This window comes from Cotesia glomerata, linkage group LG4 (assembly GCF_020080835.1).
Source record: "Cotesia glomerata isolate CgM1 linkage group LG4, MPM_Cglom_v2.3, whole genome shotgun sequence".
Lineage (NCBI taxonomy): Eukaryota > Metazoa > Arthropoda > Insecta > Hymenoptera > Braconidae > Cotesia > Cotesia glomerata.
This window is the reverse complement of record NC_058161.1, coordinates 10,684,469-10,703,133: the sequence shown is the minus strand read 5'-3', so window position 1 is coordinate 10,703,133 and position 18,665 is coordinate 10,684,469. Positions and strand designations below refer to the sequence as shown.

Genomic DNA, 18,665 nt, shown 5'->3' with positions numbered 1-18,665 from the left:
ATTTTTTTTAATTGTTCACTATGATTAACAACTGTATGGACAAATAAAGAAATTTGAAAGTTTGTCAACTATATTTAGTTAAACTCAGACCTTTAGCGCATATTTCGGTTATCGCTAGTGCTTCTTGCTTCTTTTGAACATACAAATTATCTTTTATTTTACTATTTACAAAGGATCTAGATACTCGATTTCCGGATTTTCCTGGTGTTGTTAATGATGGCAGTGGTGGTACATCGAGGGAAATAATTTCATATTTTTTACATTTATTTATTGCACTACGAACTGCTTTTCCCATCAACTAAAAATAAAATAATAAGTCAAGTTAACTTAATTTAATATTTAAAAAAAAAAATAGCACGACCAGTACTTATAATTATGTATGCCATTCATTTCTTGTTTGTCTCTCTACCTAGTCTCATATTATAAAATATTGATAAGTATAAAAAAAGTCAATTAATAATTAAATAGTTTCATTAATTTACCGGAAAATATATGTAACATGTGTCGAAACATAACAGGGGTCCAAATTACTTGTGTATAATTTAAATCGACTATATGCAAAGTACTTAAAAAGTAAAAAAAAGAAACTGCAACGTAAATTTGTAACAAACAAATCGTTATTATTAAAAGTGCAAGTTTTAAATAATAAAATAAATCAAGACAAATTAGAAAATAATGATTTATTTATAAATGATGTTTTAAACATAAAAATATGTTGAAAAAAATATTTTGTAACTCTTAATATTTGATTCCAAAAACAATTTTTTCAAAAGATAGTTTATTTCTATTAAAATATTATTTTACCTTTTCATCCTCATTTTTTTTTTTAGCATATTTTTCTGACTTAAATTTCCCGGCAGTTTTAGCTATCTGTCGATGATTATTTGTTACTTTTGATGTTTTCTGTTTCGAACAGTATTTCTTTATTGAATCGTTATTCATAAACAACTTTTGTGACGAATGGCCACTTTGCGTATTTCTATTAGTCTTTTGGGTACTCTAGAACAAATAATAATTAATTTACTTAGATTTATATTTTTTATTTTTAAATTTCAACTTACTCGAATAAGTGATAGCTTTTTTGAGCTAATTCCAGAACTCGTAAAACTTATCGAATCTTTCAGACTAGGGCCACCTTCAACATGAACTAGTGCAAGAGCTAATGAATTTTGTGATGACGAGGTAATAGGAGATGTTAAGAGAGGTGATGAAAAGTTTGAATCATTCAGAGAATTTTCTTTATAATAAGAATGCAATTCTCGATCTATTTGAATTTCTAATTCTTCAATGAGGTCAATAATTACTGGTCCGATATAATTGTTTGCCGTTGATTTTTTCCTTGATATGCAGCTCTAAACATAAATATGCATATTAATTAATAATATAAATTGAAAAACGTAATATCTTAGTGTAGAATTCTATTACCAATGGGAGTTTGGGGATAATTTTAGTATCTGAATTATTTAACTTTTTCTCATTAGTATTTATGCTTGTTCCATGAACAGACAACGCAGTACCTAAATACGGTTGACAGTTGGGCATTCGCTGTTTGTATACCAACTCAAATAGACCAGTATTTGCATTTTTATTTTCTCGGAAATCTATAATAACTGTAACGTTTCATATTGAAAGTAAAAATTTTAGCAAAATATTACTGGACTTTCAAGTAACACATATGTTTGAATGTTAAACAATAATATTCGATTCATTTGAAGTACTAATTAGATAATTGAATTGAGTTTTTTTTTCTAAGGTTTTTAACTACTTGAATACAAATGAATTTAGACGTCTTTTGTACCTTTAATCAAATCTTCCATAACTTGTTTACACAACCGAGTTGTTACAGTTGTACTGTAACTCATATCTGGATGACTATTGATTTCAATTAGCCATACTGAAAAATCTTCCATCACCATAAAATCTGCACCATATAATTCAAAACTATTTTTTCTTCGATCCATTGCCTCTTGACTGGCTAATAATGAACCTACAAGACTTTGTTTCATTCCTGGATAAATTAATTCATCCCAAGCATTACTGTGACCTTGAGAACTAAAAAAACATTCAATTATGATTAAACATAATTTTTATTTTGCCAATGATAAATAGCTGAATAATACTATGTTGGTGTACTTGAGAAATTTTTTAAATGTAGTTGCATCCCACATATTGTCATTGGGCAGCGCTGTATCACGGTCTGGACTATTTCTATATTTGCATTGAACTGCATGGTTATTTAAATGTATCGATTCGTGAAGATCATTCAAACGAAACTTTTGTGAACAAAACCGTAAATAACTCTCTCTTGAAAAGAAAATATATTATGTAGGGTAAAATTTTAAATTCATTTAAAATTTTTTTATCGACAAATAGTTTATCTTTGAATACAAAAATTGAATTTACAATTTAATATAACTATTTTAATTGAATTAATTCGATATATTTTTTAGAGTAGTGGTTTATTTTTAATTTGTTAAAAGTACTGAGAATTTAAACTAACTTTAAAATTTTTTTCTTAATTTTAATTTAATTTAAAATATTCACAAAAAATTGTAATCAATTGATTCCAAAATTATCAGAAACAATAATTTTGAAATAATCTAAAAAATTATACTTTTATGCAGATGAATGTAAATTAATTTGTAATTGAGTAGAATAGATTTTATGATGAAAGAAGTTAAACTATATGGTAAGACAAGCTTAAACTTATGTAAGTAAATTACTTTTGAAAAAAACTAAAGACTATTATTAGATTACAGATCGAAACAACATAAACTTAGAATTATTCGCAACTTGATAATTATGAAACGTTAACAAAGGAAGCTTATTTGTTTAATCACAACGTCTACAAAGAAAGCAAATTCAGTTTCGAATTTCAGTTTATCTAAATAACTATATCTATATATATATAAAAGAGAAAGTGTGTATGTTCTATATAGGCTCCGAAACGGCTGGACCGATTTCAATGAAACTTTCAAGGAATCTCCAGATTGACCTGGCGAGTAATGCTGTAAAGTTTGGCGGTGATCGGAGTATTATTTTTTTTTGGAATCGTCAATGACATTTTTTTTTATTGCTAATTTTTTATTACTGATATTCTATATTCTATTGTTTTCATAAACCAATTTCAGATTTAAGATAACACGTGTGTCGTGTATTTTTATGTCATTAGTATATTGAAGTACACACTGAAAAAAAAGTATAAGTCCTATCGCAATACGTTTAAGTGTATGGCTTATACCCATGTTAAATGCGCCATCTGTATGTCATACGCTTAAACGTATTGCGATAGGACTTAAACTTTTTTTTCAGTGCATTTTGGAAATTTAATTTTTAGCTTCCCGCTAAGAAAATCGAAGATTGTCAAAAATCGGGAAGTTATTGATTTTACCCCATTTTGCAAAAATCGAGTCTTCATCAGATTTTGACGTTTGAAGGTTACAGGAAGCTTCCCCGAGTACTCCCGCGAGGTTGTCAATGTGTCTGTGTGTGTGTGTGTTTTTTTTTTTTTTTTTTTTTTTTAAGGGGGGGGAATCCTTTTTACGGATTCTAGGCATAGCTGTTTGGCCTGGATATGTGGCGACTCGACGCAGTGTCATACTAAAACTCGACGCTAGCGCCTCTACCCACTAAACCCTAAACCCCTTTTCCTCTTTCCCCTAATCCCTCATGGAAACCGCCGTCAGGCATTACTTCGTGAGGGGAGGATCTAGCTACTGCTCTTTCTTCTGGTGGCTAAAGTGTTATTCTTTCCTCCTTCTAATTGGCGTCATTCGCTCTTCTTCTTTCTATGGACCGCAGGTCTGAGGACTCCCGTGACAAACGTGTTTGTGGCGTTCCAGGCAGCCTCTGATGACAGCATTGCTTCTACTATTGTCTCTGGTTGGATTTTCCTCTTCAGGATATTCTCCAGCTCATCTCGCTGTGGATAAAAATGTGGGCACTCAAAGAAGACGTGCTCTGCATCTTCATTGACTCCTGGGCAGGACGGGCACTCTGGGGAATTATCATGCTTAAAGCGGTGGAGATACGCCCGGAAACAGCCGTGTCCTGATAACATCTGCGTAAGATAATAGTTGACCTCACCGTGACTCCGGTTTAGCCAAACGTTGATCCTTGATATGAGACGATGCGTCCACCTACCCTTCACTGTGGCATCCCACTGTAGTTGCCATCGACTTATGCTCTTCTGCCGTTCTTCTGTTCTAAGCTCCTCAGCGCTTAGTGTGGTTGACTTCTTTCGTTGGTAAAGGATCCGTCTTTCCTCAGCTAAGACTCTGAGAGGCAAAGTTCCGGAAATGACACACACTGCTTCCATAGATATTGTGCGGAAGGCGCTCGCTACTCTTAAGGCACTCAGACGGTAGACTGGTCCAGCCTTTCTCCATGATTCTTGCTTCTCTCGTGCGTCCGCCCAGATAGATATTCCGTAAGTGAGCATTGATGTGACTACAGATGATAGCAGTAGTCTTCTGCTCTGCTTTGGGCCTCCGACGTTTGGCATCAGTCGTGCTAAGCTAGCTACCACTGCTGATGCTTTTGCACTCACGTGTTCGACTTGCTGCTTAAAGTTGAGTCGGGCATCAAGCATCACTCCCAGATATCGGATATATGGTTGTGATGTGATTTCTTGTTCTCCGACTTTCAGCTTTATGGTCTCTATCACTTTTCTGCTGGTAATAAGCACAGCCTCAGTCTTCTGTTTAGCCAGTTGTAGATTCATTGAGTCCATCCACCGGTTAACTTTCTCAAAGGTGATACCGAACATGTGGTTTATCTCATCTAGGTGTTTAGCAACGATTACGACAGCTACATCACCTGCATATGCAACAAGCTTGACACTTCTTGGAAGAGTCAGTCTCAGCAGGCCATCATACATGACATACCACAGAAGTGGACCCAGAACGGAACCCTGGGGTACACCTCCGGTAATATCATACTCTTTTGGACCATTCTTCGTGTCGTATCTCAGGATTCTGTCCGTGAAGTAGCTAGCCACTTGTAACGGGTGGTTTTTCCGCTCATTGGCCCCTTAATTAATTTAATAGAAATAAAACAATACCTAGCAAAAATCATTTTAAATTAACAAGGGTGCCACCAGGATTTTGTATCTCGGTTCCTGGAACCGGAAACCAGAGCTGAGCTTATAATCTACAGGGAGAGAGAGTGGAGGAAGGTGGTCTGAAAGAAATAAATTTTTATTTAACAAAAATGACCGGTATTTATTTAACAACAAAATATGATAACAACTCGTGCCCTTGCACGTACACCGCTCACTTACAGCTAATTTACTTACAACTAATTTACTTCACGCTTTCCCCCGGAAAGTCGATACTACAACTTATATCTAACGGAGGATTTCGGGCTAAAACCGGCGACTCCGATTTATCAACAAGACACCTCGTACAAAGACATCAGTGTACGAGGGCTTATCAACAACGCCTGACTACAGAAGCAACAGCCTAGTGACTGCAACGTAAGCCAAGAAGCCTCTGCAGCTCACGCACACACTCCACACTATCCTTACGTCGCGCTGTCCACCGGACCCTCACGCTCTATCAAAATTCTTAATCCTGACGGTACCCTCTTATGGAGCGTCTATACCGCAGTTTCTAACTAAGTCGCGCTGTCCACCGGACCCTCACGCTCTATGCCAGCGAAACACCTCGCAAACGGACTGCTCGCTTGCGAAGGAACGCTGGTAGCATTCACACACACATAACCCACGCGTCTCACACACACACTGACTCTACTTTACTTTTATTTTCTGGATTACAAAATTAAACTCCAAAAAAGTCAACGTTCAATTCTTACTAAAATTATTCAGTCATTAGCTCGAGATTAAAATCATAAACAATTTTCACAACTAATAATTTAATTCTCAAAAAAATCTACACTAAAAACGGACGCTTGAATTTATTTTAAAATTACCACGAGTTTAATTTTATCTCTTTGTGAGTGTTGACCTTTGGTTGGACGAAATCATTTAACTCACTGATCAGCTTTTCAAGGCGTTTGAGCGCTTGCGAACGCTTCATTTCAACGCTTGCGTCAATCGCTGCTTGTTGGTCATGTAGCCCGTTTCCACTCTTGTTTGTTTCCTGTAAATTACGCATACTTTTTTGATTCACCAGTGCATCGTACGGAGTGGAGCGGGTTGTCATAACTAGGAACGGGTGTACCCTCGGAGATAATACTCCTACCCCAGTTCCCTGAGGCCTAGTCGACACTTAGCCAGTCCCAGAATACACGGACGGACTAGACTCGTGGCCTGGGTTATTATTATTATTATTCCGTAATAAGTGAGCACCGATATGACTACTGATGACAATAATAGCCTCCTGCTCTGTTTTGGGCCTCCGACGTTCGGCATCAGTCGTGCGAGACTAGCCCTCACTACTGACGCTTTGGCACTGACAAGTTCCACTTGCTGCTTGAAGTTGAGTCGGGCATCAAGCATCACTCCCAAATATCGGATATAAGGTTGTGATGTGATTTTTTGTTCGCCGACTTTCAGCTTAATGGTCTCTACCACTTTTCTGCTGGTAATAAGTACTGCCTCAGTCTTGTGTTGCGCCAGTTGCAGGTTCACTGCATCCATCCACCGGTTAACGTGCTCAAAAGTGAGATCGAACATATGATTTATCTCGTCAAGGTGTTTGGCAACGATCACTACGGCTACGTCATCTGCATATGCTACGAGTTTGACGTTTCTTGGCAGAGTTAGTCTTAATAGACCGTCATACATAATGTTCCACAGAAGCGGGCCTAGAACTGAACCTTGTGGCACCCCTCCAGTAATATCATACTCCCTCGGACCGTTCTTCGTGTCATACTTCAGGACCCTGTTTTCAAAGTAGCTTGCTACGATCTTAAGCAGGTATTCTGGTACATTCTTCTCTTGGAGGGCCTGCATGATGCATTTCCAATTGGCGGAGTTGAAGGCGTTTCTGTTGTCTAGTGTCGCCACCAGGCAATACTTCTTCGTTCCACCTTTCCATCTGGTTCCTGCGATTGCTTCCTTGGCCGTATCAACAACCTGTTTGATTGCGTCCAGGGTTGATCGTCCTTTCCGGAATCCATACTGATTGTCTGCCAGGAGTGGGTCGACTACTGCTTCAATTCTCTGGTGAATTATGCGCTTATCCGCCGTATCTAGCATGCAAAGTGGTCGGTAAGATGACGGTTCTTCTGGTGGTTTCTTCCCTTTAGGTAACAGTACCAATCGTTGCTATTTCCACTTACGAGGAAAAGTCCCCTCCTTGAGGCATGCATTATAAGCGTCGAGGAATAATGTTGGAGCTGCCTTTATGATGGTTTTCAAGGCTATATTAGGGATTCCGTCCAATCCCGGCGCTTTATTATTCCCTACACGGTTACAGGCCTCCAGCAGTTCTTCTTCAGTGACAGGTGGAATGTCGTCGAGTTCGCCTGGCGCCAACTGGTAATCGAAGTTGCGTTGCTGTGGGAACAGTGCAGTGACGATTTTCTGAAGAAGTTGAGGACACGTAGGTGATGACATTTGTTGTTTTTTCAGGTAGGTCATAACCACCTTATAAGGCTTACCCCACACGTCTTTATCCACCTCGTATATAAGCTCTTTCCAGCATCTTCTTTTGCTCTCTTTGATGGCTTTATTCAGTTCACGACGCGCCTTTTTGTACTCTGCGATCAGCTCCACTGAGTTGAGCCGTTGATAGCCGCGCTGGGAGATTCTTCTCTTTCTATGACACTCTTTACGGAGGACACTGATGTGGTCGTTCCACCAATGCACCGAAGGTCTCGAATTTATGCCACGTTTACGAGGCATACTGGCATCACAAGCATGTGTTACTCTCCTCATCAGGTCCTAAGTATGTTGTTCTGCACATCCAGTGTTGATCGGATCACCATCGAGGGCTATTAGCAATGCTTCTGGGTCAAAAGATTTCACCTTCCAACCAACGATGTTAGACTGTTTGATTGGTCTCTTGAGGTTCTGGTCGTTTGATATTTCCCAGAATATCGCATGATGGTCGCTGGAAGTGTAGATGTCCAACACTTTCCAGTTGTAGTCACCTCTAGCAAGGCTATTACTGACAAAAGTGAGGTCTGCAATTGAGCTTGCGTCACCTTTGGTGTATGTTTGCTGCCCCAGTCAACTGCCCAGGAGTTGAAGTCTCCGGCTATCGCTACTGGATGGTATTGCTTCGCATCTTCAGTTAGTCGATCCAAGAAATCAGTGAAGTCAACAATGGAGAGGCTAGGTGGTGCGTAGCAGCTATAGAAGCGGATGCCCTCTATTGATACTGCTACAAAGCCGGCATTGCTGTTGTCGACTACATTTTGGAAAGGGAGCTTGCCACATGACCAGATGACAGCTTTGGATGTGCTATCCGATTCCCAGGGTTGGGTACTCAGGTGTTTATATGGCTCTGCTATTAGTACCAAGTCAAGCTCTAATTCTTGCACAGATTGCATGAGCAGGTCATGCGCTGCCTCACAATGGTTGAGATTGAGCTGTAGTATCCTCATAGTTGTTTGTTCGTCAACTTCTGGAGCGCCTCCTGAAATACCGGGCACCTGTGGGTGCTGGCATGGTGAGCCACGTCCTTTGCTCCTTGCTGCTCAGCACATATTGCACACTTGGCAGGATTTTTACAGTCAGAGATACGGTGCTCTTCTTGTCCACATCTGATGTAGTTTAGACCGGTCTACTTGGCTTTTACATTGGGACCCAACATGTCCGAAGTGCCAGCATTTAAAACATTGGACTGGTCTTCTAGTTGCTCTTATTCGGCAATTGACCCAGCCAATCCTTATTTTGCCGCTTCCTTCCAGTAGCTGTTGTGCTCCAGCTGCTGGTAGTGTCACTGTAGCCGTTTGCGTACCTCTGTAGGCCTTACGGATCTTGATAGCCTCTAGTGGTATTTCGCAAGTTTCTCCGGTTTCCGTTATCAGGGCAGTCTGAATGTGCTCCTTCGTCGTGTCATCATCAATGTCTCGGATCTCGATGGTCTCCTGCGGTCCTTTGCAGATTACTTCGGCCTCTTTTTGAAGAATATCCATGATGGTCTTTTGCAAGGCTTGGCCTTTGTCGATACTCTTCTTTGAGAGCGTAATCAGCATGTCCCCAGTTTTGGTTTTGTGGATCTTTTCCACGGTTATGCGGACCTGTTCGTCAGGGACGGCCTGCTTTATACGACGCAATATTTCGGCGTACTTCTCCTTCTCGACCGGACGGATGATCAGAGCGTCAGGCCTGGTCCATTTTCGCGGTTTCTTCCGCTTAGGTTCCGGCCGGGGCTCTTTCGGCGGTTGCTTTGGGAGTTGCTCTCTAGCTAGCCTTCTCTTCTCCTTCTGAGACTGTACTTTTTCCCAGTCAGTCGTCTTCTTAGGTTCGTCGACCTGCCCTGCCAGTGGTTGGGGAGGGCTTTTTTTCAAGTCCTTCTTCTTTGTGACTTTATCGGTTGGCTCTGGCGAGTTTCGGTCCTTTCTCTTTCCAGGCCTTGTGTCAGTTTCACCCTTGTCTTCAGCGACTGATTCACCATCACCTTCAGCTCCGGTGTCCATTGCTTCGTCAGTCACGACGACAGCCTGACAGGCTTTCTCCGGTGTAGCATGAGAAATGCGCTGCAATGATGAGCGCCACTCCTCATCCAGCTTCTCAAACCTTTGAAGGGCGTTAGTTACACCAGTCATCTTGGATTTTATCTCTTTGTGAATGTTGACCTTTGGTTGGACGAAATCATTCAGCTCACTGATCAGCTTTTCAAGGCGTTTGAGCGCTTGCGAACGCTTCATTTCAGCGCTTGCGTCAATCGCTGCTTGTTGGGCATGTAGCCCGTTTCCACTCTTGTTTGTTTCCTGTGGGTTACTCATACTTTTTTGATTTACCAGCGCATCGTACGGAGTGGAGCGGGTTGCCATAACTAGGAACGGGCGTACCCTCGGAGATAGTACTCCTACCCCAGTTCCCTGAGGCCTAGCCGACACTTAGCCAGTCCCGGGATACACGGACGGACTAGACTCGCTCGGAGCGGTGAAGATTCCGATCTCTAACACTCACTGCGTACTTCCTGATCAAGGCCCGAAGTGGCTGGCTCCTGATCCACTGCTGCAACTTTCACCTCGGCAGAGCAAGCTCACATCAGCCGTGGCCTGCATCGTCGGAAACTACGATACAGGTTCCGGACACTCCCAGTGAGTTACAGCAGGAACCAATGGTCTTGCTAGGTTAGTTAGTGTGACCAACCCATTAAAGGGGAGTTTTGTCCACGGGAGCTTATTTTGTTTGGTTATTTTGCTTGGCTCCTACCCGCTGTACCTCATCAACTAAGAGATTAAGTGTCATCCAAGGACAGCGAGCGTTCTCCCATCCGCTCGGGGAAACGCGCCCGGTAGCAGTATCTCTTCTGCCCCGAGTGTGTGTGTGTGTGTGTGTGTGTGTGTGTGTGTGTGTGTGTGTGTGTGTGTGTGTGTGTGTGTGTGTGTGTGTGTGTGTGTGTGTGTGTGTGTGTGTGTGTGTGTGTGTGTGACTCTCTTATAACTTTTGAACGGCTCGACTGATTTCTTCGCGGTTGGCGCCATTCGAAAGGGCTTGACTAAACTTAGATTTTGAATATACTTTGGAACGATTCGGACCGGTAGATTTTGAAAAATCCGAAAAAAAACTAAAAAAAAATATTTTTTCAAAAGTGATTTTTTTGGAATAACTTTTAAACGGATCTACCGATCGATTTTAAAAACTAATCAGCTCTTAACATTAAAAAGCCACGTCGATGGCCGTCAGTCTGGTCAAAATCGGTTGATTCGTTCGTGAGTTATCGTTGTCGAAAGAAAACCGAAAAAAGTGTTTTTTCGGAATCACTCCGAAATTCCTAGTTCGATTAATTCATACTCAAAGATTCTCTATGAGGCTTCAAAAACTGCGTTGAATGCTGCCAACCGCGTGAAAATCGGTTTATTCATTCAAAAGTTATTGCGGTTTGAAAATTCAAAAAGTTGTGTTTTATTAAACTGCTATTAGAGTTTTGAGCTCGGAGAGCTCAAAATGACACAATAATCATATTTTTGAGCTCAAAGAGCTCAAAAACGTAATGTGTAATTTTGAGCGCTTAAGTACAAAATGAGCGGGAAGTTGCAGGGATGGCCTTTAGGGTCAACCGTCGTCCTAATTTTTATTGTGGCGGTTTCATCATTATATTGATTGATGTATTCTGTTAATAATTTAATTCCTGTATGCTTAAATAAAGCCCGGCGAAGCGGGCTGGGTACGCTAGTTCATGTATAAAAATATTGAGAGCCAGTTTTTCAATCCGAGATAGAATTTTTTTCAATGTTAAATTATATTTATTAATTTCATAATTATAAATATACCAGCAATAAAATTTTATCACGGATTGAAAAATTCAAATTCGGATCTTTAATTCTGATATTTATACTAAAGATAAAATTTAGTAATTTATACTCATGCATTATTATACTATTTTTAGAAATGTTCGAACACGCGACATTATCAAAACACACCTGTACATCCATAATGTTAAAGGTTGAGCACAAGTCACGATAAACCACTGTCGGATATCAAATTTTGTATTGTATATTAGCAATGGTCTCTCTATAATTAAGATATGTATTAAAATAAGTAGACAATTATCTTACTATTAATAACTTTAATTTTATATTACCAATATACTTTTGCACAACGTAGCGTGTATCTGACTTGTTTGCTGGACTAACTTTAGCTATAATATCTTCAATTTTATTCATTAGTACAATACCACGACCACGACTCCGATTTCCAGGTTTCAATATCCATATACTCAACACTCCATCCATATCTAATTGTTGCCAGTATTTTCTCATTCGTTTTAAAATATGCTTTGCCGCAAGAATATATTTCTAAAACAAAATAACTTTCTAAGTTTATGTAAAATTATATCATCCATTTCAATAAATGTTATACCAAGTGAAATTTACTTGAAAGGCTATATCGGTTCCAAGAAAAAAAGCTTCGTTATGTACAATTTTATAATACCAACAAATAAATTGATCCCATTGATGCGACCATACTCGTTCACTTTCTTTGTCAATATCTTCGTGTGATTGAGCTGCTATAAAATCACTGCAACGACGTATTGCAAAATCTAGTGCTTTTAATGGTACTGTAGATGGCATTTCTCTGCTTTCTGTTTGATTATCCATTTTTTCGACAAACCATTTCAATAAACTGACACAAGCCGTGAGTCTAAAATATAAATATTTTTTTTTTTAACGTGATTACTTATGAATTATTTTACAAGTTTTTTTAAGTACTTTTTCCATACGAATAACAATCGAACGAGAAATAAAATTCAATAAGTATCAATATTTAATACAAGAAAAATTACTTTTGTTGATTAAAAAAAATCATAAAAACATTAGAGTTAAAATAACAAAAAAAAATTCCGTCGTTAGTCTATTATTTTAAAAAATTTACAATTTTTTGACTAAACAACATTATTTTTCGAAAAACCTTCAATAAAATTAATAAAAAAAACTCCTAAGAAATAACGGTATTCGTTTGAAGTAGAAAAATTTTTTTCGTAATTTTTTGTTCATAGAAACGTTCATAGAAAATGATTTTAGAAAAATGACTTATTTGACCGACTTTTTACTAATAGTTTTGGGCAAACGTATCGTTTTTGACCTTCGTTGAAATGTTTCAATCATTTTTAATTTAATTAAATATAGGGACACTAAAAAGATATTAAAAAATGATAAGTTATTTTTATACAATTGTATTATTTTTTGGTATGTATATTGATATAGATTATTATAACAAAATTTTCATTTTAAATTTAAAAAATCTTTGAAACTACTCCTAAATTGTATTAGAAGTAGAAAATTTTTGAAAAAATACGAAAGTTGCGTATATTATTTCATATAAGTTTTACAAATTCTACGGATTTCAATATAGCTCATCAACTTTTTTCTGAAAGTTCTTTGACTCTAAATTTATGTATCCACAATAAAAAATAATTGTTCGTTTTGAAATGTTAAAAAAAAATTTTGTTTTTTTACCTGAAGTCTTCAATAAAAGCATGTAAATGATCAGCTTGACAAATATTGTAGCAACGTGGGAAGAGAGTATTTGCAATACCTGGTTCGTAATACCAGTGCATTTGACGCACACTTGAACACAATCCAACCTGTAAAATTTAAAATCTAAAAATCTGATAACATAAACGATTCAATTAGAATTAAAATTTTTCATTACCTTAGAAGTAAATCCAGCTCTAGAGTAGCGATTGAAAATAGTTGTTTTGTTATCCTGTGATGGCCATCCAGACCAATCTGATCCCGAATTCCATAAAAAATTAACTGTATGATTCACAAGTATTTTAGAAATCAGTAATTGTTTACTTTGCTCATCCTTAAGATTTCCAATTCCAGAAAGTAGAACTACTGGGCTTGAATCTGCTCCAGCGTGTTGTTGAGGCTGTGATTGAATCCAAGGTTGTTGTTTTTGGTCAAGTTGTTGATCGCCAAGAACGTTTCGTACTCGTAAACGATGGTGCGTTTTAACAATTGAGTGATGATTTCTTAATCTTTCTCCATTACTATTTCTTCGATAAAATTTTTCGATCCAGCCGCGTTTGAGCAAACACTCTCGAATAACTTTGGCACGCCCATAAATCATAAAAGTGTGATGTGCGGCTATCGCATCCTTAACAATTTGTTTTACAGATAAGAAGCGTTCGTAAAGAGTCAAGGGAACCGAATCTTAAAAAAAAAATTATCAATAATAAGATTAAAATAAAATATTTTAACCATATTTACAGATTTACAAACCAATATCCAATAGAACATCGCTAGTGACAGGCTCTGTTATATCCTGATTATTTTCTACCGTTTCTTCTTCTTTTTCTTGTTTAATATCTGAGATGTCATCTTCAGGGAGCCTCATTTTTTAAGAATTCATTCTTCGAATTGAATATTTTTCACGAAACTCCGCATAAATATATCATTATTTACCCATTGCGTTATTCTGTTTTTTACTCAATTACTGATTTTTTCTTTTTAAATTTTAGGATCAAAATAGATTGGATAATTAATTGGATAGAAAGAAAAAAATTATCTCAACTTGTTACTATCAATTTTTGGCTTTGTAGTGTGTTCCATGAAATACCCGTTAAAACTGAAATGAAATTGCCTAGTAGAGTAAATCGGTTAGATCAAGCGATAGAGTAAGAATAACAAAATTTGACATTTGAATGCGTGCATGTGAATGTATTTCGTTGTGGATCCCCGCAAGCGCGGTGCACGATAAAATTGAGGATAAGATCAGTAAGGTAAGTTTGAGTAAAGGATTACTAAGTATGAGTATCGACGAATAAGAGGGGGTACCTACGACTAGCGTACCAGGCAGCACCTCGTCCTTTCGCTCATGTGATGAATCTAGGTAAAGAGAGCTTACTTTATCAGACAAGCTTGAAAATTACCCTATCACTTATTTAACTAATTTTTTCAACTAGATCTCAACCAATCAAGAGATTGTACAATTAATTACTTACTTCTGACCTCTTTTAATCATCCATTCAAATCTTAACTTCTCAACTATTTAACCCGTTTTATTTTTTGTTAAACGCGCCCTATTGACCTCGTAAGTTAGTCGATATTATTGAACATGAGCGCAGAAACTTTTACAATAAAAGGTATTTAGGTTATTTTTTTTTTTTTAATTTTATAAAATTGCTAAAAGATCCCAAGTATTTTTCTTGACAATTACATGTTTATTATTAGTTGAGAAATAATTTATTTTTTAACAAAACTGACATCATAAAACAGATAGGTGTGAATACATTTCCATCACATAAATTGACATTCATTTATTTCTAGACTACTAATGTATGTATATTAGGGCTGTACAATTTAACCGGCCAAGCCGGCTAAAAAAGTTAGCTAAATTAATTAGCTAGCTAACCGATAGGCTTAGCTAATTTAACCGGTTAACTTAATTAGCTCAGCTAATTAGTCAACGGCTAACTGGCTAATTCTTTATTTCAGCTATTCGCTGATTCTTTATTTACAGACAGGTTCAAAAAATAATAATAATGTTTTTTTATGACAAAAATAATGCAAATAACGAAATAACGAAAGTAATTTATTTAATTAATTAACACTTAACAATATTTTATTTATGAAAATGGCTCTTAAATGAATTATTGAATTTGTTTTCCGTAATACTTCTATTTTGATAAAGAAAAATCAATAAATTAGCATTTTCGGGTAGTAAACAGTTGCGTTTTGAGCTAATAATGTTTCCAGCTGTAGAAAAAGCCCTTTCAGAGGGTGTACTTGATGCTGGGACACCTAAGTATCTTCTCGCCAGCCTAGCCAGTTTAGGAAACTTATGGCGTTTTGAGTGCCACCAATGAAGAGGGTTGTCACCAAGCGGAATATTTGGCTCCATTTTGAAGCTATTAATTTCTCTTTCATTTTCATTATCTAGATAATTTGGATTATCACTTTCAAAGCTTGCCATTCTCTCAAAGCTTTGAGATAAGGCTTCACAATTAAAGAGATAGTCCAAATTTTTCTCTCTCTTATTTTTAGTGATAGCTGCTGGTGTCTCTTTAACATTTTCTTTGGCCATAATTTCTAAAATTTTTTCTTGGACCGACTCTCGAAATTCTTGAGTTTCATCAGCCATATTTTTATATCTGCAATATATTAAAACATTAATGAATTTGATAATCAAATTTTTTAAAATAATTTCGTTATTAATGAATAAATGTATCGTGTAACTATACCTAGGATCCAAAAAACAGGCTAATGCAGGTACGGAATCATAATCTTCCTCCAAAAACTGAGCTTCTAGTTCTTCGCGAAATACTTCTTTAAGTGATTGAATTTTCGGAGGGTCATCTGAATCATCAAGCACCAAGAACTTATCTATCATTGAATGAATAAGTGGCCGTACCATTCCACTAGTTGATTCCGTTTGACTAGACATTATTTTCGTTGCTACTTCAAACGGTTTCAATATTCGAACCAAGTCTTTTAAATAATTCCATTCTAAATTACGTAACAGCAATTTTTTACACATTACTGTAGTTGTAAACTCAAGATTCAGTAACACACTTTCAACTGCTTGTCTTTGTTCCAATAGCCGTTCAATCATATTGTAAGCGGAATTCCAACGAGTTACACAGTAGCTAATCAAAGAATGGTCAGGTAAATTATGTAATTTCTGGGCATCTTTAAGAGCTTTTGTTGCTTTATATGAATGTTTAAAGTGACCAACGATTGCAGAAACTTTTTGAAGATGTATTTGAAAATGTTCTTCATTAAAAGCTTTTTTTATAACAAGCTGTAACGAATGACAAACGCAACGAACACTTTGACCGATCTTGATGTCAGCAGTAGAGCTTTCGCGCATTGCAGCCACCATATTTCGTGCATTATCATGGACCACAGCAATTGTTTTATCTGCCAAATTCCACTCTGATAAAGCATTGCATAAATGATGGTAAATATTTGCTGCCGAGTGACTTTCAGTCATTTCCAAGGTGTTCAAAGTTACAGAGTATAAATTCCATAACTCATCTATAGCATGTACTGTAATTGTAATAAATGAAACTGCAGAACGAGATGTCCAAGCGTCCGTTGTAATCGACACATCATAAAAATTACGAAGAGTTGCCAGTATATCTTTACGCACTGATTGGTACAAGACTTCTAAGCGATCTTTTATGACTGTTTTGCTCGGGATCACATATTCAGGACTGAGAGCTTTAACGAATTGCATAAATCTTGGACCTTCGGCGTGTAATAACGGTAACATACCTATTGCTATGTATTTTACAAGTGACATAGTGATCGCTTCTTTATGTATTTCGACGCGCTGAATCCGAATCTGAAGTCAGTTTTGCCCATACACCCTCAAAATTTTGAGTAAAATGCAAAAAACCCAAAAAAAAAAAGGCAAAAAATTGCGAAAAACTGCAGTTACAGCAATGAAAAAATTTTTTTGGACCCAGATCACGTATGATTTTTATGTATTTCAATTTACAGAATCTGAATCTGAACGTTTAGTAGCTCCTTGAGCCGTCAAAATTTGAAAAAATTGCAAAAAACTCAAAAAAAATCGAAATTATCGAGATTAAAAAAATTTTTTGGATTCAGATTGAGTATGATTTTTATGTACTTCGTTCCACTGAATTTGAATCTGAAGTTTTTTTGTCCCATTGATGTTTTAAAATCTTAAAATATCTCAAAAAATCAAAAAAATCGAGAAAATTGCAGTTATAAACATGAGAAAAAAATCTATTAAACACGATCGTTAATGACTGAGGTGTATTTTCATAGATGGAATATGATCCTTTTCGAATTTCGGACTGTCCTTCGTTTGTATCGAACTTTTTTAGCTTCAAATGTGCTACGCAGAGGGTTCCTCTCTTACCTTTTTTGTTTTCTTCTGGTATTTCTTTTTTTAGCATCAAGCAAAATATTGATTGAACTTGATTAAATTTATTTCTATCGGAAAATCTTTTTTAAAACCATGCGACGATAAGAAACGATCTTTCCGATTTTAAGCTGTTCTCCGCTTGTGTCGAACCTCAAGAAACTGCTACTCTTGAGCCGATGGATGAGAGCGAAGAAGGAATGCAAGTTGACGACGTCTATGAAGAAAACAGTTCTGAAGACGAAGAATACTTGGCTGGTGTCGGTCAAAATAAAGACCCTGAAACCTTCGTCAAACTAGAATTAAATGACCTTTTGCGAGATATAGGGCTATCCAAAGAGGGATCTGAACATTTAACGGCTCTATTGAAGAAGAAAAATTTATTAACTAAAGGAACATCAGCTTATTTTTATCGCGATAGGGAGAAAGAGTTCCGAAAATTTTTCAACAATAATAACAAAAATTCATTGGTTTACTATTCAGATGTAAAAAGTTTGGTTGATGAATTAAAACCGAACACATTCAAAGACGATGAATGGAAGCATATGCACCGATGAATGGAGGAATATGCACCGATTCCAATAGCCTACTCGACCACACTTACAGAAACTTATGAAAATTTACAGATTGTATTAAATAAAATAAAGTATTCGGATCATCAATGGAAAATTTGTGGTGATTTGAAAATTGCAACACTTCTGTTAGGTCAGCAATAAGAGTTTACAAAATATCCCTGCTTTTTATGTTTATGGGATAGTCGAGATCGGGAAAATCACTATGTGAAGAAAGAATGGCCAACGAGAGCGAACTTGGATCCTGGTTCTCAAAATGTGATACGAACGCCGTTAATTGATCCTTCTAAATACCTATTACCACCACTTCATATTAAGCTTGGTCTTATGAAACAGTTCGACAAGCTCTGGAAAAAAATGGCAATTGTTTTATATATTTGGAAAAAAAGTTCCCAGCTATAAGTGATGCCAAATTAAAAGGAGGAATTTTCGATGGGCGTGAAATTCAGACTTTGTTTCTAGACGATAACTTCGTTTATGAAATGAACGATCTTGAAAGAGCAGCATGGTCGAGTTTTAAAGATGTGTCACAAAATTTTTTGGGATTTAATAAGAGTGAAAATTACGAAAATTTAGTTGAAGAGTTATTGGAGAGTTACGATAGGCGATACTTGGCGACTACAGTGAAGAGCAAGGCGAAAGATTCCACCAAGACATAAGTG

At 36.9% G+C, this 18,665-nt stretch overlaps 2 protein-coding genes across 2 annotated transcripts; both read right to left on the bottom strand.

The window, feature by feature from the left end:
* Positions 1-50: 50 nt before the first annotated feature.
* LOC123263362 (tubulin monoglycylase TTLL3-like) lies at positions 51-15,092 on the bottom strand. Its single transcript, XM_044726055.1, has 12 exons — positions 13,816-15,092; positions 13,241-13,746; positions 13,045-13,172; positions 11,962-12,229; positions 11,670-11,883; positions 11,509-11,599; positions 2,134-2,304; positions 1,799-2,052; positions 1,426-1,610; positions 1,062-1,352; positions 805-999; positions 51-298 (listed from the first exon to the last, which is right to left on the bottom strand). The coding sequence occupies exons 1-12, from the start codon at positions 13,928-13,930 to the stop codon at positions 65-67; spliced, it is 2,652 nt and encodes an 883-aa protein (XP_044581990.1). The 5' UTR covers positions 13,931-15,092; the 3' UTR covers positions 51-64.
* Positions 14,943-16,840, bottom strand: LOC123263070 (E3 SUMO-protein ligase ZBED1-like). Its single transcript, XM_044725608.1, has 3 exons — positions 15,777-16,840; positions 15,322-15,686; positions 14,943-14,959 (listed from the first exon to the last, which is right to left on the bottom strand). The coding sequence occupies exons 1-3, from the start codon at positions 16,838-16,840 to the stop codon at positions 14,943-14,945; spliced, it is 1,446 nt and encodes a 481-aa protein (XP_044581543.1).
* Positions 16,841-18,665: the final 1,825 nt, after the last annotated feature.